The sequence below is a fragment of the Candida tropicalis genome (genome assembly GCF_000006335.3).
Source record: "Candida tropicalis MYA-3404 genomic scaffold supercont3.7, whole genome shotgun sequence".
NCBI classification, from domain to species: Eukaryota; Fungi; Ascomycota; class Pichiomycetes; order Serinales; family Debaryomycetaceae; genus Candida; species Candida tropicalis.
Window position 1 is genome coordinate 189,551 of NW_003020059.1, and position 23,040 is coordinate 212,590.

Sequence of the window (23,040 nt, forward strand, 5' to 3'; positions counted from 1 at the left end):
TTTTTTTTTCTTTTATTTAAAATGGGTTACCCTGGGTTGTTTCCGATTCTTTTTCCGTCAACTACAAATCCTTGATAATGAATGGTGATATTGAACAATTGAAGAATCAGCCTTCTTTGGAAATTGTGGAGGATATATTATTACGTAATTTACATACACCATCATTTCCGTATATCATTGCGTTACTTGATTTCACCATTCCACAGATCTATACTTCACTCCCCAAGAAATCCAAGAATCTTTTACTAGAGACATTTCATTCATTAATTGGGATTGGGAACTTGTTGAATAGAATATCAACTATTGGGAAAATAAACGATAAATTGGAATTATTGAAACGGTTTCTTGGATTTTTACAAGACGTATTTCAGACTAAAGATTTAATTCTCAAATTGGTTACACGTGCTAAACCTTTTGAACTAAAAGAAATTGATAAGATTATTTTTAAAGGAAAAGTGTTATCAATTGTCAATGAGGCTATTCTTATTACCAATGCTGACATTACTAATGAGATTTTCAAATCTTCTGAGAGTTATATTGATTATTTGACCAAATCATTAATAATCTTGTATGAATCAGACACCCAGATTTCCAATATAGAACTCTTTCTAAATTCAGTATTTAAATTCGGAAGTGGTTCTTTCAACCAAGTGTGTCAAATTTTCTTCCAGAAAGAATATTGGAATTATTTTACAACCAGTTTTCAAGCAATGAAGAGTTTCCAAAAGAGGGAATTCACTAAGAAGTTCTTCACTGATTTTCTTGTCCATATAGTCAATGAATCTAATGTAATGGGGATGTATAATTTATTGTTGTTTACATTTGATCAAATTGATGAGTTTACATTGGAATTTGTCGTCCAAAGCTCAAATAAATCATCGGTACTGCTTGTTGCTGCATTACTATTCAACTATCCTAGCTCAAAACTAGACACTATGACTTTGAAACTTCTTACTAAATGGTCAGAACAAACATACATAAAAAACGAACCAATTTCTATTCAAGAATCAAGAACATTTATGATTATGCAACTTCTATCACGTAGAAGGGGTTCGGATTTTACTAAAGGACTTCCCAAGAATAAAGTTTTCTTAGATGCTATAAGTAATAGACTACTGTCTTTTTCAAATAATGTAAAGGCATTAGGTGTTGTTTTAGCTGACTATATTTGTGAATTAAACGGTGAAGAGAAAATTTTCAAATTGTCTACTGAAGTTGATGCATATTCTTCTTTAATTCAAGAACCATTTCCCCTAACTCGTCTAACAGAAGGTGAGTCATGGAAGATATTAGAAGCTCCGCAGAAACAAGAAACCCCACCTACATTTACTCAACAAGATGCTTCACCAGTTGAGGCCGATTCTGATGATGAATCTGATGACGATACACTTCCTCCTAAAGCAGACATCCCTGATCCTATTTATGTGAAGGATTTGTTAGAATATCTCACTGTTGATACAAGCAAGAGCAACGCTTATGAAATGAGAAGAAAAGCATTACTTGAAGGTCCAACATTACTTCGTCAAAAGGCCAAAAATGGCACAGAGGTTGAATTCTATCTGGAGGATCTTTTAACCCAGCTAATTGCTTTGGATAACTATTTTGATGATAAAGATTTACCGGAATTGAAACTTGCAAATATAGTAGCTGTGGTTGCTACTACTCCTAGCATCACCTTCTTTATGTTTAAATTGTTACTAACGGGTGACTATTCTTTACAACAGAGAATCATGATACTATCTGCATCAACATTAGCAGCAAGAGAATTACGTGGTTTCAAAGATGATGCCATTTCAAAATCTTTCAAGACTACTCAATTTGCAACAAAAATGTTGCCGGAAAACTTACACAAGAAATATCTTCTGTTAGAAGGTGGAGACAAATATATTGATTATTTGCTGAATAATTTACAAAATGAATTAATGCAAGAAGCATCTAGTGCAGCACAAGATGAGATCTTGGGTGCCGGTAAATTAGTGAGAATCTCTGCAAAACTCAAGAAACCAACAAAATCACAAGAAGGTACACCAATTATTAAAGATTTCTATAAAATCATTGGTAGGAATTTCTTCTTTCCATTGCTTAATGTCTGGTATGAAGCAGGAACTATTGATATTGGCCATTATTCACCGGTGTTTATTGCCCATTATTTGAAAACATTGAACTTGTTGCTTTACTGTGCCTATCCTTCATCAACGCAACTTGATGATATGATTAAAGAAATTATTGTTTTGAATTGTTCAATTATAAGGAAAATATCGTTGGAACAAGTACCCATTGTTGAAAGTATAATTTCTGGTCTTTTATTGGTTTTTGAAATATCTGACAGTGAATTTTTGATTGAGAATTATAATGATGAACTCATCTTTATTCGCAATTGGGTATCAATATCATGGGATCAATTAATAGATGAAAAATTAAAGGGTTTGGCTGCTGGATTGTTGTTGAAATTACAAAACATGGCAACAAAATTTGAACGATTAATAATGGATCAAGATAGTAGTATCATCTAAATATAACCGATGTGGCTTCTAATGCACTATTCAATTCAATTGCTTCACATGTAACACCTCTGGGTAATTTCTTTCTCTTCTTTTTAGGTGAGTTTGTCTTATCTTGTTCTTGCTTTTGTCTAGAAGGAGGTATATATTCTTCACCTCTTGAACGAGCGTCTAATCTTGCCTTTCGATTTGCTTCCTTTCGTGCCTTTTTCTCTTCTTTTCTTGCTTTCTTTTCTTCCGGTGTCAATGAATCTTGCATTTGTTGGTTCTCGTCAGGAACAAATATATCTAATCCATACCTTACTCTAGATTGTGGATCACATAATTTCATAGCTAACAAAAGTGTATAATAAGCATCATTACCAGCATTATGTAAATAAGCATATGGGATATCAACTGCTTCAAGTGCTTTTTTCAAACTAATATTTGCTCTTCCATGAGAAATCCTACATAAATGATTAGTATCAATAGTTTGATAACCCGTTGGAAAATTAACTCCCAAAGAATTCATCCATTTCACATCACCTTTCACATCATGACCTACTAAATAACATGAATATCCAGTCTGTTGTATCTGACTAAAATAATAATTAACCAAACTTTGTGTAAAATAAACAGCTTCTGTTTGAGACATAATATAAGTTATATTACCATTAAAATTCATCGCATGGTTAGGAACATATCTCCCATTTGTTTTATTTAAATTTTCTTTGATTCTAATATGTATATGAATAGTTGATGGAACTAAAGAAACTTGTTGTTCTCGAGGATCATAAATGGCAATACCGATTTCTGTAACCGTTTCAGTACTAAATTCCCATGCTTCAACATCAATGGCAAATAAAATTGATGATCTACCAAATACGTTTCTAATTAATTCAATTAAATGATTTCGCATGGTTGGATTGGATAATCTTGGATTCTTACGAAAATTGATATTATTTTCAATATAGTTGGTAATAATGTTTTCATACAAGGGATTATGTGTACATGAAATAGAATCTAATAATTTTATCCTTGGCGAATCAATAATTAATTTAGATATTTCCAGTAATGTATCTTCTGATGATCGTGGTGGTAATTGTGTGTTACTATCTATATCTATATCCATATCATTATCATTATCAGTTGGAGTAGGGATTTTCCTCCCTGTAGTACCATTTGAAGGTGTATACAGCCCATTTTCAATCATGACTTAAGTGAGTGTACTGGCTGTTGGTGTAGGTAGAAATCCCTTTTGAGCTATGAGTAATTGTTCCTTTAAATATATTTCTATAGGTTCATTATTAGAGAAATGAAAATTTTTCCCACTTTACACTTTTTTTTTCCGCTTTTGGTTTCGCGCACGGTGCTACAAATAACTTTTTTTTTTCAATCAGGGAACGAAGCATTCTTTACAAATGACAAGTGCTGATACTAACAGATTAGAGGAGACAGTAAGATATTTCTCTATTTCTATATTATTAAACTTATAAGATATTTAAAAACAAACTCACACTAAGAATACCACTAATCAATAATGTCTTCTTCCAAGTAAGATCTCTATCGGGGAAATTCGATCCTCTTGATCTAGAACCACCAGAGGTTCCTGTAGTTGAAGCAGATGACGAATCAGACACGTCTGAAGCAGATGGGTCTTGGTATGAAAATTCAGATCCGGTAGTAGCTATCCATACAATACTGGATCCTCTAGAGTCTGTCGTTGTAATGGTAGCCCTACCATCATCTGATCCACTGGAAGTAGAAGTTGATCTCAGATTACTATTGGAATTTGAACTAGTGCCAGAGTTGGATCTTGAATATCCACTAACTGTTACTGTTGACATACCACTCTGTGTTGTAGGAACCCACCAGATTGTTGTTGATTCATTTTGAGTAACTGGAGTAACTGCAAAACTACCTTGACTAACAGTTACTGTAGAACCATCTTGAACCAGTCTTGAAGCAGAAGGTGTCCACCAAATAGTTGTAGTCTGTAGACCTTGACTTGAGCTTTGACTATCTTGTGAAGAAATTGGAGCTACTTCACTAGCAGTTTGTAAAGTAACCGTGGTCACTTGTTCAGCTTGGGTACCACTAACATATAACAAAGTTTGTGTGACTAAAGTGGTTTGAGTAACTGCTGCAGTTAAAGTACTTACTCTAGTTTGGACTTGACCACCACGACCTTCTCCCGAGGTTGTATCTTGTTGTTGTGTTTCACCACCTTGAATGGTTTCAACAATTTGTGTGGTCTGAGTTTCCATATGAGTTTCTGTAACTTTAGTGACTTGAACGCTTTGAGAAGTTGTCCCTGCTTGTGCTGCTGATTGTGTTACCGTGCTTGTTTGAGCACTATTTTGGGAATTCTGTTGTTGTGCAGTAGCAGTAACTGTCACCACCGATGGACTTTGTTGTTGTTGCTGTTGCTGTTGACTACTTTGCAGAGTAGTCTTTTGATTATTATTGCTTGTTTGTTGAGTGGTTGTTGTTGTTGTATCAGTATTACCTGTTTCTGTATTTATAAATACAGCAGACCCTGTATCTACCGTTGTTGTTTGAGCATTGTCCGAGTTATTATCCCCATTATTATCATTATTCTCAGTTTCTGTGGTAGCGTTATCTTCGGTTGTTGTGGTGGAGGTATCAGTATTTTTGGTATTTGTCACTGGGGTATCAAGACCACCTAAATTAGCACCTGATACAATTCCAGCTAAAGATAAAGTAAGCACGCTAGATGCTAAGGAAAAGGGACTTATCTGTAAAGACATTATCTTGAATTATGTAAAAGTTGTGAATGAACCTATTCAAAAGGAATATAAAAAAAAAAAGAAAATTCAAATTTTTATTAATTAAGAAGAAAAAGAGAAAAATATCTAGGAACCAATGGGTGATTATTTATAATATATACAAATTGCAAATCATTTCATCCCGATTCCCAATGTCCCAAGCCCACATTTTGCAAAGATACATTCCATTTTGATTTTGGGTAATTAATTCATTAATTAATTAAGGAGAGAAGGAACAAAAAAAAATTAAAAACCAGGAACCTGAAATTACTTTTTGATTTTGCGCCATGACAACCACAACCAGCCTACCCAGCCAGCCAGCCAGCCATTTTATTTTTATTTTTATTTTTTTTTTTTCTCTCTCTCTTTCTTAAACACTTCCCATACCTCTCCCGATTGGTGTTTATATGCAGGATTTTGTTAATATCGGCTTGTAAAATTACACCCAACTCACTACACGATACTTATCAGATAATTTCACAAACTATACTTAGCTTAAACTATTTATCATATCTAAACAATAAGATTTCCCACTCATATGGTTGTTAGTAAAATTCAGGATAATTAATTTCATTCTGTCGACTAATTGTAGAATGTACGTGTCATTGACATTATTTTGATTTCTTGCCGCAAGGGTCCAGTCCAACATATGAAATCCGCTGGTTTCTGAGTGTGTCAAATTGATACCATTGTTATCGTCACTAAAATCAGTAAGTAAGGAACCCCTGACAATACCATAGGCTAAAGTTATGCAAGCATTAATAATTCTTTGTGCTTCTATTGAGTGTCCCGTTTCTATTGCACGTTCCAAGTGATCAATAATTGTCAATTCTGTTTGTCTCTTAGCAAATGATGACTCTCTTGATGGTGATAATGGAGGCAACAAAGGAATATCGATAATCATATCATTGTTTGATGAGAAACTGTTTGTGGTTTCATCATCGATAATATCCATTGGCGTCAATGGTGGTTGGTTACTTTTGAGTAACTTGATTTTAGAATGAGCTACTTTTTTAGGTAATTGATTGTTTTTAAACCAAACGCCAGTGTATTCTACTAATGGTGCATTTGAATTTCCAAAGTTATCAAAGAAATCTTCCTCGACTTTCACTTTAAAAATTATATTTCTTTCAAATTCAGGTAGCATATCCAATACATTGAGTGTTAGTGTTTGTTTTTCTGACACTTCATGATGACCTTCGAGACTTGATATTTTGACACCTTTATTCATTTGTAGTGTAATTGTTAACTTAGGTATGCAAATTTTCTGTAACATTTCTTGTATAAAATATTGCAATGAATTTGAAAAACTGTGATAATCTTCAAATCTTAATAAGGGAGTATCAAAGTTTTGTGTAATACTTTTAAACTGTTCAATTCCGTTGTAATCTTCACCTATTCTAATAATAGTAATTGATAGTTTTTCACTCAAAGCTTCAATCAGTCTTGACAAGTGAAACGGAATTGCAGTTACCTTATTATAATATGAATTGGAACTTAATATTAGAAACTTGTTGATTGATTTTTCAGTAGTTGGCACAAATGGATATAATTCGTTGCCTTTGCCAATGGCAACATTAATCTCTTGAGAATGACTTGAAAATGAATTTGGAACAATGATTATATCATTAATAATTTGTTCCCAACCAGACCATTCTGGCCCAATACAACCAGCGTAGATACCATTTGGACTTGGTTTTCTCAAACCATCTACACCAACAAATACTACACCTAGTTTATCACACAGTCGTAACGATTTCAAGATTTTCCTCAATATATTCTGTATTACTCGTTTGTATTCATTATTGGATAGCTTTGATTGGTTCACTAATGATATAGCCACCACTAAATTAAATGGTAATGATTCTGGTGGAGGTAGTATTTTGCACAACGAAGCATTCTGAATATTTTCTCCATTCACTATTTGTCCATTCAAACCAACCAAATATTCTGGGATGTCAAAATAATCCACCAAATCGATCCAGCATGTGTTTGTGAACTGGTAAATATTTGATTGAACTAATTCTCTTTTCATTAATTTCGATATGAATGATTCCCATTTGGTTACTATGATTTCATGTGAGCTTCTAATTTGCAATTCTGGGAGTGATTCCTTCGCAATGTTTAGTATGAGACATTTTGAGTTGATAAAATCCATGCTACTTATATCTGAAGTTATGGATAGCATTCCTACCAAAATGTCCGTATTATATAACAACAAGTAGTCTTCAAATAAATATGCAGTGATTCTATCCCATGTTTCTCCATTAACACTAATTTCCAATTTATCAAACATAATCAATTCTCCCACTTCGTTATCAATTTCAAAAGTTGTCTTGATAAATTCTTGTACTTGATGTTTCAATTGGAGCTCTTCAAGTTTAATATTTTGAGAATCATTAAAAATTTGTGGTGATTTAATATTAAGCACAAATGAAACCTCATTCAGTAGACCAAAATTTGGTTCATTAGTTTCACTAATGCAATTTATACGTGGTTTGTAGATATCATAGGTTGGGTTGTTGTGTAACGATGGTGGCGTTTCTAGTTGATTATTGATTACAAATGATGCACCGATTTGATCCACTGGAGTAAATGGTGCTTTTGTTGATACTGATGTAGGTTTAACTACTGGTTGGTAATCCAGTGATAATTGTTCAGGGGTTGTGAAGCTTGGCCCAATATTTGGAATATTTGAAATATGTAAATCAAAATTATTATCAATATCATCGTCAAAATACAAGGCATGTGAGTTACATACACCACAATTAATCAGGTCCCGACCATCTGAACTCATTAATTTCAAACAATTTTTATGACACATGTGGCCACATTCCAACAGAACTATTACTTCACCTGATAATGTCATTGTTAGCAAGTCTTGACAAAGTGCACATTTTGTGTTATTATACCTTTTTGTTTCTAACGGGGATAATTGATGTGGTGCTCTAAATACGCTTGATCTTGAGTACCGTGAGTAAGGTCTAGGAGGTGGTGGAGGTGGAGCAGGAGGATTAGGAGCATGTTTTGATTGGAGAACCAAAAGTTTGCTACACTTGGTAATATAGGGGTTTGTCGAAGTTTTCTTGAAAGGAGAAGATGACACCGATGAATTTGATGATGGTGAATAAAACTTATTAACAAAAGACGATCGTTTGCCCATTTGATATTTGTCTATATGTTATTAAAAACTTGAAGCAAAGATTAACAAAATGAAGAATAACAAGAAGTGGTTGTTCAATATATATGAAATTAAATAAAAAATAAATAAAAAGGAAGAGCAAGTCAAATTAAAGAATAACCAACGACGTCAATTAATTAAGAAGAAAAGAAATTAATGATTCTAACCAAATGGGAAATAATTTTAATAATTGTTTTACTTTTCATTTGTTAGTTCAAATATATAAATTTAACTAACAAAGCCTATTTTATAAATAAAAATAAAGTGTACAATATATAAAGTACAATAAAGAGAGAGGGAAAAAAAAGCTTGTTAATTTTTACATCAATTGTTCATTACGTAAGATATTGTAACATTTCTTTTTTTTTATGTTTTTGTGTAATGTTACAGGTAATTATTTTGGCAATTAAAAATTTCCAAAGTGTAATTGTTGTTTAGCTAAACTACCAAGTTCAAAACATTAGAGTTGTTTATAATTATGGGGTAATTAGATCATGTTAGTATATCAATCAAGTTTTGTTGTTGAAGTTTGCTGGTAATAAATCTTCTTTTCTTTTGTATTTGATTTTTGTTCAAACTATGTGCAAAATTAGCACTAAAATTTACTGAGCTTCATTGGTGTCAAATAAAAAAACAATCTACAATTGAAACAAAATTTAAAATGAAATATGCATTATGAAAGAACTACAAATATGCAAACCGAAAATAATTAAAATACAGAATGATAATAAAATAAAAAGAAAATTGAATAAACCCCTTTGTAAACTAATAGGTGGACCGAATGTAAGAATAAAATATAACCCAAATATTATGAGAAGAAATACAAAATGTAGACATAATAATAATAATATTAATAAGAAAATTTAAACTTTCCAGAATGTGATTTTTTTTTTTCAAGTAAATGTACGGCAGGATCAATTAACTCTAAATGAAAAATCCAATTAAAATACCAGTAGAAATCAACAAACCAATGGCATTAGTGGTTCTTGAAACAGCTGAATTGGCAACTTCAACAGCTGGAGAAGTAGTAGTAGAATGTTCACCAACAGTACTGGTTTGAATTTGTACTGATTCAGCACCAGAGTGAGTGCCGGCAGCAACAGTAGTTTGTTCAACAGTAGTTTGTTCAGCAGTATCATGTCCAACAGTCAATGTAGTGTGTTCAATGACAGTCTCAACTCTATCACCAGCCTTGGATGCTTCTGAGACAGCAGATTTGGCATAATCAACAGCACGCGATGATTCTTGTGCATGTGCAGCACTCAATTGGACAGAAGCAGCAGACGATTGAACTTCGACCAAAGAAGTTTGTTTGGCAATGCATGATTCTTGAACTTCAATCAATGAAGTAAGAGTAACATAAGCAACAGACTCAACGGATTTGATGGAACTCAATTCACTTTCACAGCTGGCAACAATGTCGGTCTTGTGGGCAGATTCAGCACTGGACTTGACAGATTCAAGAGAGCTCTTGGCCGATTCACAGGAGTAGATGGTGGTGACAACCTTGTCTTGCTCCTTCGAGGCAGAGCTTTGTTCGGACTTGGCACTGGATTGCTCGTCACAAGCAGAGGATTGTTTAGCAGAAGCAGACGTTTGTTCACAGTATTCAGTAACATGAGAAGTGATGATAACAGTTTCAGTAGTCACGTGACCTTCATCATCAGTACAAGTTTCGGTAACTGTAAGAGTGCCTGGTAAGTCACTTGATTCAGTTTCTCCTGTTGACTTAGATTCTTCTTCAGTTGTTGATTCTTCTTCAGTTATTGATTCTGGTTCGGTAGTGGATTCTGGTTCACTACTTGATTCTGGTTCGGTGGTGGATTCCTCTTCAACAGAAGATTCTGGCACTGCAGTGGACTCTGGTTCAGTTGAAGATTCTTGAGTTGATGGATATTCGGATTCAGCACTACTAGAAGTATCTGGAAGATATGGTGTACCAACAGAAAGATAAACATCAAGTGGGGTACCATCAGTTTCAGAAATGGAGTCAATAAAATCATCAACTTCGTCTCTCTTCCTACGTTGTTCTTGTGTACCAGTGTTCGTTAAATGAACTTGATGTAGTTGAGTGAACAAGTTGTATAAAACTCTAGCTGGGATACTAACAACTCTTCCAGCAGAACGGATATCATTAGTGTATTGGTTACCACTGACACGAGCGTAGTAATATTGGATGTCATAATCATTGACGGAGGCAAAGTTGAAGAAAGTTTCCAATTCATTTGGAATTTCGAAATCACAGACACCAGTTTCAAGATCAACTTCATCAACAGCAACAGCATTAATGTAACAAGTAACTAAAGATGGGGTGGCCGATGGAATTTCTGAAGAAAATGAGGTGGATTCATCATTGTCTTCAACACTTGAAGTTGGTACAGTTGAAATAGATTCAGCAGCAGTAGAAGTTTCATCAGCAGAAGATTCTTCAGTGGTACTGAATTCCGAAGCGGAGGAAGTAGCATCTGCAGATGATTCCGGGGCAGCAGTGGATTCATCAGGAGCAGTAGTGGATTCTTCAGCACTAGATTCTAAGATAGCGCTAGATTCATGAGCAACACTAGAGTCAGCAGCAGAACTAGATTCTTCAGCAGATGACGGTTCAAGATTACTAGATGATTCTTCAACAGCACTACTTGATGTTTCTTCTTCAGCAGCACTACTTGATGTTTCATCTTGAGCAGCACTACTTGATGTTTCATCTTGAGCAGCACTACTTGATGTTTCATCTTGAGCAGAAGATGATTCTTCAGCAGCAGTAGATGTATTTTCAGGTTGTCCAGCACTAGATACAGCAGAGTCCTCAGCAGCAGTAGATGATTCAACTGCAGAACTAGTTTCTTCAGCAGCACCAGATGATTGAGCAGCAGTAGATGTTTCTTCAGCAGCAGTAGATGTTTCTTCATCAGCACTACTTGATGATTGAACAGCAGAAGATTCTTGAGCAGCAGTAGAGGTTTCTTCATCAGCACTAGATGGTTGAGCAGCAGCAGAAGATTGAGCAGCAGAACTGGTTTCTTCAACAGCAGAACTAGTTTCTTCAATAGCAGAACTAGTTTGCTCAGCAGCAGAGGTTTCTTCAACAGCAGGACTAGATTCTTCAGCAACAGTAGATGTTTCTTCAACAACAGTAGATGTTTCTTCAACAACAGCAGAGGTTTCTTCAATAGCAGAACTAGATTCTTCAGCAGTACTGGTCTCTTCAGGTTGTGCAGCAGCACTGGTTTCTTCAGGTTGTTCAGAGGACGAGTGTTGTGGCTCTTGAGCAGAGGTCTCTTCCACAGCGGAAGTCTCTTCTTGCGGAGAAGAGGTTTCGTCGGTTGGTTCAGCAGCAGCGGCTTCGTTCAACCTGGTAGTGACACTGGCTGGGGGCATCCAGTAAGGCTCCCATACACCGGCAGAGGAGCAGATGGAGTAGGCCAAGCTGGTGGCGACAACGACGTTGTTGCCGCGACAGTTGTCGGCAATACAGTTTCCGATCGCGCCTGCGAACGTCGGCATGATACACAAACAACCGGTGTCCCAGTATGGGCAGGGGGTGCTTCCTGTTGATTCTCTCAAGCAATCCTTTGCACAATCAGGAACCAAGGCATAGATACGGTCGGCGAATCCATTTATGGATGCAGTTTTCGGAACTGACGGGTATTGGGTATAAGCGTCTGCCTCATCACGTTTGATGGGTTGGGTAATTAATTGTGCACTCGTGAGTGCCAAAACGGTAAAAATTGAAGCTAAATTGACCATTTCGCGTTTTGTTGATCTTGCTTCTCTCGGTGGTCGTGTACGCAACAGAAAAAATAAAAAGTGAAAAGCGAGTGAGTAGTGAGTGAGTAGTGAGTGAGTAGTGAGTGAGCAGCGAGTGAGAAGTGCGGGTGGTAGCGACAAGGAAAAAAACAAGACTCAGCAGTAGCTTGGATGTGTTGTGTAAGTGAGTTGTTTCTGGCAAATGCAGTAGGATGGGGGAAAACGTCCTGGTATATATATACACAGATGTTCATCTGCAGCCGAACATGGACAACGGACAATGGACAATGGACAACGGACAACAGACAACGGAGAATGGGAAAATAGGAGAGTAGCCATTTTAGACGTCTAGCCTAAGACGCATGGTTAGTTCTGGGAGAATGGCAAGTGCGTGGCTCCCGATATATTTCCACCGCCAGAATAATACCCCATTCCAACGAATCATAGCTTCCCACCCGTCACCGACAGTGTGCCACAAAAGTCACCAAATACAAACATAACTTTGACTAAATTGACTCTCAGAACAATGGCACCCCATTTCAGCACATTAATCATCCAAGTTTAATTTAAAATTAACCCTGCAAGAACAACCGCATTGGGAATAGAACCTTACCGTTCTGAGTGATATTTAGGGGATTTGTGCGTTGTAGAACATTTGTTCGTCTTCTGATATTTGCCAGTAGAGAAATTTATCGGTCCTCGCCTGCTACCTAGTCTCGGCCAACCACCACAATAGAGGGTTTGAGCCCTGGACCTAATAAATCAGCACTTGAATCACCCTAGCTAAGAGGAATTGGAAATACTAGCCCAGGGGTGTATTCAAAGGGGTTAGTGTTGGCCGGCCAAGCAATCAGTGGTGGCTAGGCCGCGGTCGCTATCTGTCTTGCTCTTGAAATGAGAGTTGCTACTGGTGTACCAATAAAATTGCAGACGGTGCAGAATGCGGAGACAAAGTATCACTAGAGCAGATGGAATAGATAACTACAATTTTAAACTCACGGTGTACGGAGACTCCAGATTCAACCACAAATTTACGTCATTCAACAAGCCCTTAGGATCACAATGATCTCTTTAGTTTGTTCTGTCAATCGTGTCATGTTCTATAGCTCACTTCTTACAATCCCAGGGGCCCAAAAAAAATTTTGTGTGATTCCATTAACAGATTCAATTATTCTTTGAATTTAAAGTAAATACGCAAAAATGGTCGTCTTTTTTTCCTTTTTCCTATTTCTGCTTCCTTTTTCCGTTTTCCTGTTTCCTATTTTCATTTTTTTTTTTATTTTCCTCGCAATCAAATACAAGAAAGATGTAGCCAATCATAGGTAGCCCACAATTGGAATAATGGTCAAGAATTTTTTTTCATTCAATTATTTAGAGATGAGAATCACAAACTTAAGGCGGTAAGTCCGTATTGCTAATTCAGTTCTAATAGGCAACCACTTCCACGTATATGCTCTATCTTATTCTTGTCTACTAACTAGTACTTGGCTATGGTCATCTCTTGACAATAAAATTAAAATATTATCTTGAAAAATGTTTGCACTGTTGGTACAAGTGTCTGTTTAAGTCTCCTATAATCAGCCACTGATTGATCTGATAAAATCAAAAATGGCAAAAATAACACGACTACTCTGTTACTACGTTGACAATACAAGCTTATCCACTCTTTCTCTGCTTCCAAGAAAAAAATCCCAACTAGCCTTGTGTAAATTTCAATAGTGTGCGTCGAATGTTTGTTTTGTACTGCACACTCTCTCGTACTAAATTATAATTTTCTTGGTAGTGCTTGCCGGTGATATCGGAGGAACGACCGTTAAGCTGTGAAATTCGTCAACGAGATGTGCCTACAATTTTCTTTAGCAATAGATTTTAAGGAAAAAACAGTCCATTCTTATATCAGTAAGGATTTTTATTTCGATATGCGTACCAGGCTGTCAACTAAACTAATTTGTGCAAATGATTGGCAGTAATTTGAGTCGCGGGTGATAATGTAAATATACAGAATAGAATGTTTGTATTGTTTACGGGCACACCGATCACATATCGAGTTCAGACTTACCACATAAAGGGCATTACAAAGCACAATGAAGAGAGAGAGAGAAAAAAAAAAAGAAACAAGGCTGTAGCTATAATTGGATTCTTGGTAATGATGCAAACTAGAATGAATGATATTCTGGGCATTATAGAATACCTCTATATATATATCTCGTAGGGGATTTCCTCCCCGTTTTCTTTTTTTACTATATTCTTCTTTCATATTAGGATCACTGATTATTTTTTGAATCATCTTGATTGGCTAAAACTAATATCATGGCTCTAGACATAGCAGAACAGAGATTCCTAGAACTGGAAAGAAATAAAAAGTACCAATGGATAGCATGTGTGTTCAGTTTACTTATATTTGTGGCTAATGGGTTTGTTTTCTACTGGTTACCAAGATTCTTCAGAAGTAATAGATATGTCAAAACCAACCGCTTCAAACCATATTTTAAATTTACTGATGCCTGGGGCACACTCAATTCAACTGTCTCAATACGTGTAGGCAAGAAAGTCTTCTACTTCAAACCTAGTTTGTTAGCATTATCCATTTGCTTCATACTACTTAATGGTAAATTATGCTACATCGAAACAGAAGACCTCGACTACAAACCTAGAATGTTCATCATTGGTAAACGTTGTGCAAGAATTGGTTTGGGTCAAATGCCTGCCATGTTTTTAGCTGCCACCAAAGGTGACTTCATCACTGCCCTTACAGGTTTGACATACGAAAGAGCAGTGTACTTCCACAATTGGCTTGCCACTTTAATGTTTCTGTTGATCACTGCACATGTTGCTATTGTTGCCTACTACTGGGCCCGTCCAAGTTACGACATCATTCCAAAGTATCCAAAGTATGTCTATGGTATTATCGGATACGCTTGTTTTGTATTTTTAACATTTGCCAATATCTCCATCATCCGTAAATACGCTTTTGATTTGTTCCTGGTCCACCATCGTGTACATTCATTTATCATGTTATTAATGGCATTTCTCCACAACGATAAATCTAAAGCCATGATCATTGTTGGTATCCATTTACTTGTTGTAGATAAAGTATTGGGAAGAATCTATGGTATCTTGCACTCGAAAACTTCCCCAACTAAAGGATTCTCCGAATTTGAAATCCTAGATGAAGACACCATCAGAGCAACTATCCCCGTCAAGGCAACCAAGACCAACCCAAACCCATGGTATCGTTTGTTTTTATTCAAGTATGGAACTTGGCTTGGTGGACTGCATGTTTATTTGAATGTCAAGAAAATCGATTTCTTCCAATATCATCCATTTGCTATTGCTAGTTTACCAGATAGTAGGAAAATAACCTTGATTATCAAAAAGAGAAATGGGTTCACTAAGAAATTATATGAAAAAATCAAGCTGATCAGAGACGAACAACTTGAAAACGGGATTGATGAAGAATTGCCAGAACATAAGAGACCATCTGATCCTAATATTGTCAAATTAAAAGCCGGTTTCCGTGGTCCATCTCTGGGTAAATTCCAACCATTGATTACTTTTGACTCAGTCGCATTTTTTGCACATGATTGCGGTGCCTCGTTTATTTTGCCATTGTGTTTGGATTTGTTACAAAATATTGAAAGAAAAGAAGTATTGAAAGATTATTTGGGAAGACCAGCTCATCCATATTTGAAAATTTATTGGTCAGTAAAACAATCATCTGATGTCTTGTGGTATGATTTTATAATCAAGAAATTGATGCCTTATATCAATTCTGGTAAACTTGATCTTCAAGTGTTTGTGAAAAATGGCGACGTTGAGTTGGACGACATCAAGTCCCAATTAGTTGAATCCAAATGCAAGAAAACTTCAGAGATTGTTTCCGTGTATAGTGATTCAGATTCAATTGGCACTTCATCTATTGCCAACTCATCAATCAAGTTTGCTTATTCAGAAAAAATGAATGTGAAAAATATCCTTGATTCGCATATTGCAAGTATGCATTTCCCAGAACAAAAATCATATAATACACTTGCGGTTATGAGTTGTGGTCTTGGTGAATTTGGTAAGGAAGTTGAATGCGAGACTCAAAAATACACCTGGGTTAAAGGTGCCCCTAATATTTATTTCTATAATGAATCATACAATTCGTAAATAGTAATGTATATATACTCCGAGAAAGAGAAGCGACGTTTTATGATTACATACATGTTTTGTAAATGGCATTGATGCCATAATTTCACACTGTGGATGTAAGTTAAATGTGGCATCGAAGGTGTGATAAGGCTGCAAAAAAAAAAAAAAAAAATGTCAACGACGAGTGAGCAATTTCCTTTATTCTCAACTAGGTAACCATCAAGGTTGAAATATTTGCTCAACCAAGTTGATTGTAATATAGTCCATAGTCACTAATCTCTTAAGTAATTAGTAAGCATTCACTATGGAGAGAGGATGATAATCCACTTCTGGAACTACACAATACAATCAGTATTGAAGTGTATTACATAATAAACTGTAAACGAGGATGAATAACTCTTCTGAGTTATTTTATATAAAAAAGAATTTACTCCACATATTGCAGTATAAATACACATAATCCACCCCTTGATTTTTTATTGATATTTTTTTCCCTTTTTTTATTGTCCTTTTTATACACTTTTAAACTTATATTCTTCCTAACAATTGATCAATTACACCAACAACAGCACTATGTCTCCAAGAGAAAAGATTACTTTACCCAAAATTGATTGGCTGGTTGAAGCTTTAGAGCCTTATATTTCTAGAGAAATTAACGACTTGCACATTAAAAAGGTACGTACATATTTTACAAACAATAATGGTTTTTATGATCACTCCAACTAACATTTTGAATAGCATCATGTGGCTTACGTTAACGGGTACAATGCTGCGATTGATGCATTGGCTATTGCTGAGTCCAAAAATGATGTCAAAGCAGTTGTTGCTATTCAGCAGAACATAAAGTTTCATGGTGGTGGTCATACCAATCACACTTTGTTTTGGAAAAGTTTGGCTCCAGTGAACAGCGGCGGTGGTAAGCAACCAGATTCAAACTCTCCTTTGGGTAAACAAATCATCAAACAATATGGTTCGGTACAAAATCTTATTGACGTTACTAACACCAAGTTAGCTGGTATTCAAGGTTCTGGTTGGGCATTTATTGTCAAGAACAATGAAAATGGAGGACAATTGGATGTCATCACCACTGCAAATCAGGACACTGTTACAGCTCCGTATTTGGTTCCTTTAATTGCCATTGATGCTTGGGAACATGCTTACTACTTGCAGTATCAAAACGTTAAACTTGACTATTTTAAAGCTATCTGGAATGTTATTAACTGGGCTGGAGCTGAAGAGAGATTCTCTGCGTAACATTGTACGTAGTTTCTTATAGAATAAGTACTTCAAGCCTTATACTATTTCCCTTCCACGCACTTTAGCAACCACAAGTAGAAAGACAAAAGAAAAAAAAAAAAGAATAAGTGACGAGAAACCACTGTGATCTCGGTTGATTGTAATGTATTGTTTTGTTTTGCTCTCACTTTTTTTTTCCCGGTGTTTTCTTCTTTCAGTTTGATAACAATATTTGCCACTAGAGCACCACTAAAATGTTTAACAAAACAGTATATCCAGCATTAGAAGAGTTAAAGCAACCACTTTCACAAGAACAGCTTCGGATTTTGAAAGATCAACTTCAGTCAGAAGAGCCTAATCCAACCCCACAAACGAGATTCAACTACGCTTGGGGTTTGATTAAGTCTGGAAGTCACAAGCAACAAGAATATGGTGTTCAAATTCTCTCTGAATTATACAAGAGTGAACCTGGTATGAGAAGAGAAGTATTATATTATCTTAGTTTAGGCTCATTCAAAATTGGTGATTATACAAATGCAAAGAGATATGTTGAAGCATTATTGAAAATTGAACCAGAAAACCTGCAAGCCAAAGCATTATTGGAAAGCATTGAGGACAAAATAACCACCGAAGGATTGATCGGGCTTGGGGTAGTAACAGGTATAGTTGCTATTGGTATTGGTGTAATTGGTGGATTGGTTAGAAAAAATAGAAAGTAGGCAGCTGTTAGAGAGGTGAGAGAGCAAAAGAGAAAAACTAGAAATAGTCGGAAACTTTCAATACACACAATGTCTTCGGAATTTTTTTATTTTTTTTTTTTTTCGTGATTCTTTTTTCATTACTACTGAATACAACCAATGAATAATGTCGATGGTTTGGGAAATAGAATTGCCAAGAAGGTAATTGATACGTTCAATGAATTGAATATCAAGTCAGGAAAGCCAGTAACACGGTCTAATGGTGCACAAGAATGGACAGTGTTAGCAAGTGTTGTTGCTATTCTAGATGATTCGGAAATCAAACCCATCACGATAACCACAGGAGTTAAAACGTTGCCCGATAAATTTAGATCATATTCCAATGGGATGATGGTACACGATATGCATGCGGAAATATTATCCATTCGATTGTTCAATTTCTATCTTCTTGAAAAGGATTGTCCTTTGGTGGATACAACTGGCGATGTCTATAAACTTCAAAACAACATCAAACTTGCCCTCTTTATTAGTGAACCTCCTTGTGGTGATGCGTCAATGAATCATATAGCGTCATCAAAAGACGATAATGAGCCATGGATACCTAGAAAAAGGCAAAAACTAAATAGAGGACGGAATAACTTTGGTGAGCTTGGGGTAGTTAGAACCAAACCAGGAAGATCAGACAGTCTTCTTAGCTTATCCAAATCATGTTCAGATAAATTATGCCTAAAGCAATTGACTGGTATTTGTAGCACGATCACATCAAGCATATTTAATGATCCTATCTACCTTGATTACATTGTGACAAAGAATATTGCTGATGAAGATTTTGAACGATGTTTTAAAACAAGATTTGATTTACCCAATGTACACCATGTTAAACTATTAACGTATGATTATAATGAGTATCATTTCGAGAAAAGTGATGACAAAGTTGCGTCACCATTGTCATTGTTGTATATTGTTCCAACAAAGTTTACGCAGGTATTAAATAATGGGGTTAAGAACGGTTCATTTGTGAAAAATAACCCTCCAAAAGCTGGTGGTGAAAGTGTCATAAGCAATCAAAGTATGATGAAAAGACTCTTGAGAATAAAAAGCGTTGATTTTCATGATTATTTGACCTTCAAACAGTCAAATAAGGAACGCCAAGAATTGAAAAAAGTTGGACGTACGAAACTACGAGATTGGATATGTACTAGTGATGATGATTTCCAACTATAGAGTCTATACATACAGAGATTTAATATACACCTAATCTGATTCTGATGCCGAACCTTCGTCTTCTTCACCGGCACCTTGATTTTCAAATTCGGCCAATTGCTCCGCCTCAGTAGGTTCCATGGAAATAGCATATTCTGCACTTTCCAACAACTCGAGTAATTTTTGATGATCTTTATCCACATAATCTTTTGGTTTGAGATTGAATTTATCCTTAATTCGTGGATCGGACCCTGCATCCAATAAATTGTCAATGATGAAATAGCCATGTTCTGGTTCTCCGTTGTTTGTGTATTTGACTGCCAAATGTAATGGAGTTTCCTCTTCTCTATTTTGAGGGTCGATTTCAACACCTTCTATATCTAACACAATATCTATGAACTCCCAATTTCCAAGTTGACATGCTATGTGCAATGGTGTGTTATTGGTGATTACCTCTCTAGTCGAGTTGATTAGTTCCGATAACTTGATAGGATCATTGTTCAACTCAACTTTTATAGTTAGCAATAATTCCGTGTTGTTTCTTCTTGCTGATTCTAAGATTTGTTCGGAATAGGATGCCCCCTCAGTTGAATTGGTAGTAGTTGGAGTATCTGACATTGGTGTTACAACAAAATGATTATGATGTATAAGGTGCTGTTAGTTATCCTATTGCTATTTTTTTCTTTTGGTGGTGTTTTTTTTTTTCTTTTTCTTTTTGGCCAGCGTCGGCACAAACGATCTGATTCAGAGATTTGTCTGGCGAACGGAACTAAATCATAGTAGGGGGTCATAGGGATTTTCAGCACGAGATTGATTCATGACAAGTATAAATAGATTACTCGCCTGTATTTAGAGAAGTAGATAATCTTTTAAAGGTAGAACAACATAAAAACATCGGTGTCTGCTTCATGGATATGAACACAATTTTCAATTTGTTGTGTATCAGTGTAATCTTAGTAATGGGAAAGTAATGAATTGATGAAAAAAAAAAAAAAAAAAAAAAAAAATAAAGAAAACGACCTCCTCCAACTTTAATCTACTCTTGCTCTCACTTTTTTTTTCTTTCTATTTTGTTGATTCTTAATTTTAAAATACCACGTTCTGAATTGATACAATGGTTAAACCAATTATTGCTCCTTCTATTTTAGCTGCTGATTTTGCCAACTTAGGTTGTAATTGTAAGAAAGTTGTTGATACTGGTGATGTTGAATGGTTACACTTAGACGTCATGGATGGTCATTTTGTGCCAAACATTTCCTTAGGTCCTCCAATTATTGAAAGTTTAAGAAAGCAATTCCCTCGTGAAGGTGAAAAGCCAATTGTTTTTGATTGTCATATGATGGTTTCTGAACCAGATGAATGGATTGAAGAGATTGCAAAGGCTGGTGGTGATTCCTATACTTTTCATTTTGAAGCGACCAAAGACCCTGCTAGAGTTATAAAAAAGATTAAGGAGCATGGGTTAAAAGCTGCCATGGCTATCAAACCAAGAACTCCTGTTGAAGAAGTTTATCCATATGTTGACGATTTGGATATGGTCTTGGTTATGACTGTTGAGCCAGGTTTTGGTGGTCAAAAATTTATGCCTGATATGATGCCAAAGGTTGAAAAATTGAGAGAAAAATATCCACATTTAGACGTTCAAGTTGATGGTGGATTAGGTAAAGACACAATTCAACCTGCTGCGGATGCTGGTGCCAATGTTATTGTTGCTGGTACTTCTGTGTTCAAGCCAGAAGATCCAAAACCAGTTGTTCAACTTTTAAAGAAAACTGTTGATGATGCAATCAAAATTAGATCCTCTTAGATGACAAAACGAAGATAAATAGATTACAAATTATAACGTATAATAATACCAATATTCAAAGTATATTGATAGTGTTTTTAGAATGACTGTATACCTAAGGTGGTTCCTTCTGAATCAGCTACTACGGAAAATCCAGACTTGGAATGATTTTCTATTACACTCCACAAAGCCTTTTTCACTTGATCTAACTTGGTTTGTTTCTGTTCTTCAGTCAAGATCTCGTCGACATCCATGGATTCTGTATTAGTTTTAGTAGCAGCCTTGTTAGCAGCCATGTATTTCTGATTTCTAGCAATCTTCTTGGCTCTCTTATTGGATAATGTTGTGGTTGTCATAGTTGAAGCTGGTGCTGGGATATCACCGGTATATAAAGCAACTGCTTTAGAATCAGTTGGTCTTGGAGCAGTGGTTCCTTTTGATGCGTATCTGGATGTGGAGGATCTTGTAGCTGTTGTTCTACGGGCTGCTCTTTTTCTTCCTAATGATTTGGCATGACTATGTGCGTGCATCTTGATCTTTGGTTTATTGATAGCGTTTCTTCCGGCCATTATGATTGGTATTGAATGGGATGCTTTTATGAAGTGTGTTTTAATATACTAATTTTGATAAAGATTGTATTAAAAAAAAGTGATTATTTATCTCATCTCTGTCTAAATAAAGAAAAAAAAAATTGAAATAGTTAAAAAAAGAAATGAGCAGTGATATTATTTCTATGCAGGAATCTGGCTGTCTAAAGTACCTTTTCCTTCAATTAGAGGTCAATAACCAACAGCTCTTAAGCATATTAAATGTGGTGGATGTTATGAGTACATTGAACAGCTGAGTTGTTTTTGAGGTTCCATTTGGTAAATGTAATTGTATCAAGTATGGGTTTTTGGCATGAAGCAAATCAAAAAATCAGGATGTGCTCTTTGCTTTGTCAAATCTAGGTGTATGCACTTTGTATGCGCCTACTTGTAGTATAATATCCCAACTTGAATTCCAAGTAGATTTTCCGTGGAATCCGTTTAGAATAACTTGATTTATATTTTAATATCATCTGTGGAAATGTAAAAGTAGAACTCGGACATAATTAGCCCTGTGCACTTGAGCCCCTGGGTTGCAAAGGGATCAACAAGCGCCAGTCCTGAGATACTAATGTTTGGTTCCAGAATATTGATCTTCCATTTAAACTTTAAGCCACTGGCAATATATATCTCTTCAAAATCTAAGTGTATTATGGTTTTTTTATGAGCAAAAACGAGTGATTTCCGTCTCCATTTCCGCAAATGGTTTGTCTGCCTCTGCGAAGTATTGACGGGGGAATCCGATATCTACTGTACAGGATGTAGAACTAAAAAGTATCGGACAACGAATAACTAGACTAAAAAAAAAAAACAAGAACAAAGAAACAGAAAGCAGAAAGCAGAAAGCAGAAAACAGAAAACAGAAAACAGAAAACAGAAAACAATGAAGATTCAACAGTATGCAAAACACTCTGCACTTGAAGTCGCTTTCTAACACACTTGAATGTATTGAATAAGAAAAATTTTTATGCTTAGAATATTTCAAATAGTGAAGGTTTCCATCTTTGACGAAACCAATTGTCATTTTTATTGGCTGTTTAGATATTTACCTCCTCTTCTCCACACACACACACACACACACACAAAATAAATTGCACAAAGGATTGAACTCAGGGTAAATGAGTGTTGTAAAATGGCTGAGAAAACCTTCCAGAATATAGGCTTTGGATTTCACAAGATGGCACTAATATTTAATGAAATGA

General features: G+C 35.6%; 13 protein-coding genes across 13 annotated transcripts; 5 read left to right on the forward strand and 8 right to left on the reverse strand. All coding sequences in view use genetic code 12, as the record gives it.

The window, feature by feature from the left end:
- Positions 1–77: 77 nt before the first annotated feature.
- On the forward strand, positions 78–2,513 carry CTRG_04935 (uncharacterized protein; the record flags this gene model as incomplete). The annotated part of the gene is made up of 1 exon (XM_002550591.1): positions 78–2,513. One exon carries the CDS (start codon positions 78–80, stop codon positions 2,511–2,513), a length of 2,436 nt encoding a protein of 811 aa, XP_002550637.1.
- CTRG_04936 (uncharacterized protein) lies at positions 2,506–3,693 on the reverse strand (the record flags this gene model as incomplete). The annotated part of the gene is made up of 1 exon (XM_002550592.1): positions 2,506–3,693. The coding sequence occupies one exon, from the start codon at positions 3,691–3,693 to the stop codon at positions 2,506–2,508; it is 1,188 nt and encodes a 395-aa protein (XP_002550638.1).
- Positions 3,694–3,970: 277 nt separating this feature from the next.
- On the reverse strand, positions 3,971–5,251 carry CTRG_04937 (uncharacterized protein; the record flags this gene model as incomplete). The annotated part of the gene is made up of 1 exon (XM_002550593.1): positions 3,971–5,251. One exon carries the CDS (start codon positions 5,249–5,251, stop codon positions 3,971–3,973), a length of 1,281 nt encoding a protein of 426 aa, XP_002550639.1.
- A 508-nt stretch (positions 5,252–5,759) lies between these two features.
- FAR1 (cyclin-dependent protein serine/threonine kinase inhibiting protein) lies at positions 5,760–8,432 on the reverse strand (the record flags this gene model as incomplete). Its single annotated transcript, XM_002550594.1, has 1 exon — positions 5,760–8,432. The coding sequence occupies one exon, from the start codon at positions 8,430–8,432 to the stop codon at positions 5,760–5,762; it is 2,673 nt and encodes an 890-aa protein (XP_002550640.1).
- A 942-nt stretch (positions 8,433–9,374) lies between these two features.
- On the reverse strand, positions 9,375–12,194 carry CTRG_04939 (CFEM domain-containing protein; the record flags this gene model as incomplete). Its single annotated transcript, XM_002550595.1, has 1 exon — positions 9,375–12,194. The coding sequence occupies one exon, from the start codon at positions 12,192–12,194 to the stop codon at positions 9,375–9,377; it is 2,820 nt and encodes a 939-aa protein (XP_002550641.1).
- Positions 12,195–14,103: 1,909 nt separating this feature from the next.
- Positions 14,104–14,481, reverse strand: CTRG_04940 (uncharacterized protein; the record flags this gene model as incomplete). The annotated part of the gene is made up of 1 exon (XM_002550596.1): positions 14,104–14,481. The coding sequence occupies one exon, from the start codon at positions 14,479–14,481 to the stop codon at positions 14,104–14,106; it is 378 nt and encodes a 125-aa protein (XP_002550642.1).
- Positions 14,482–14,504: 23 nt separating this feature from the next.
- On the forward strand, positions 14,505–16,346 carry FRP2 (Frp2p; the record flags this gene model as incomplete). Its single annotated transcript, XM_002550597.1, has 1 exon — positions 14,505–16,346. The coding sequence occupies one exon, from the start codon at positions 14,505–14,507 to the stop codon at positions 16,344–16,346; it is 1,842 nt and encodes a 613-aa protein (XP_002550643.1).
- Positions 16,347–17,818: 1,472 nt separating this feature from the next.
- CTRG_04942 (uncharacterized protein) lies at positions 17,819–18,283 on the forward strand (the record flags this gene model as incomplete). Its single annotated transcript, XM_002550598.1, has 1 exon — positions 17,819–18,283. The coding sequence occupies one exon, from the start codon at positions 17,819–17,821 to the stop codon at positions 18,281–18,283; it is 465 nt and encodes a 154-aa protein (XP_002550644.1).
- A 138-nt stretch (positions 18,284–18,421) lies between these two features.
- CTRG_04943 (tRNA-specific adenosine deaminase) lies at positions 18,422–19,486 on the forward strand (the record flags this gene model as incomplete). The annotated part of the gene is made up of 1 exon (XM_002550599.1): positions 18,422–19,486. One exon carries the CDS (start codon positions 18,422–18,424, stop codon positions 19,484–19,486), a length of 1,065 nt encoding a protein of 354 aa, XP_002550645.1.
- A 30-nt stretch (positions 19,487–19,516) lies between these two features.
- Positions 19,517–20,083, reverse strand: CTRG_04944 (uncharacterized protein; the record flags this gene model as incomplete). The annotated part of the gene is made up of 1 exon (XM_002550600.1): positions 19,517–20,083. One exon carries the CDS (start codon positions 20,081–20,083, stop codon positions 19,517–19,519), a length of 567 nt encoding a protein of 188 aa, XP_002550646.1.
- A 496-nt stretch (positions 20,084–20,579) lies between these two features.
- Positions 20,580–21,272, forward strand: CTRG_04945 (ribulose-phosphate 3-epimerase; the record flags this gene model as incomplete). The annotated part of the gene is made up of 1 exon (XM_002550601.1): positions 20,580–21,272. One exon carries the CDS (start codon positions 20,580–20,582, stop codon positions 21,270–21,272), a length of 693 nt encoding a protein of 230 aa, XP_002550647.1.
- A 77-nt stretch (positions 21,273–21,349) lies between these two features.
- Positions 21,350–21,820, reverse strand: CTRG_04946 (uncharacterized protein; the record flags this gene model as incomplete). The annotated part of the gene is made up of 1 exon (XM_002550602.1): positions 21,350–21,820. The coding sequence occupies one exon, from the start codon at positions 21,818–21,820 to the stop codon at positions 21,350–21,352; it is 471 nt and encodes a 156-aa protein (XP_002550648.1).
- Positions 21,821–22,499: 679 nt separating this feature from the next.
- On the reverse strand, positions 22,500–22,862 carry CTRG_04947 (uncharacterized protein; the record flags this gene model as incomplete). The annotated part of the gene is made up of 1 exon (XM_002550603.1): positions 22,500–22,862. One exon carries the CDS (start codon positions 22,860–22,862, stop codon positions 22,500–22,502), a length of 363 nt encoding a protein of 120 aa, XP_002550649.1.
- Between the last annotated feature and the right edge of the window lie 178 nt (positions 22,863–23,040).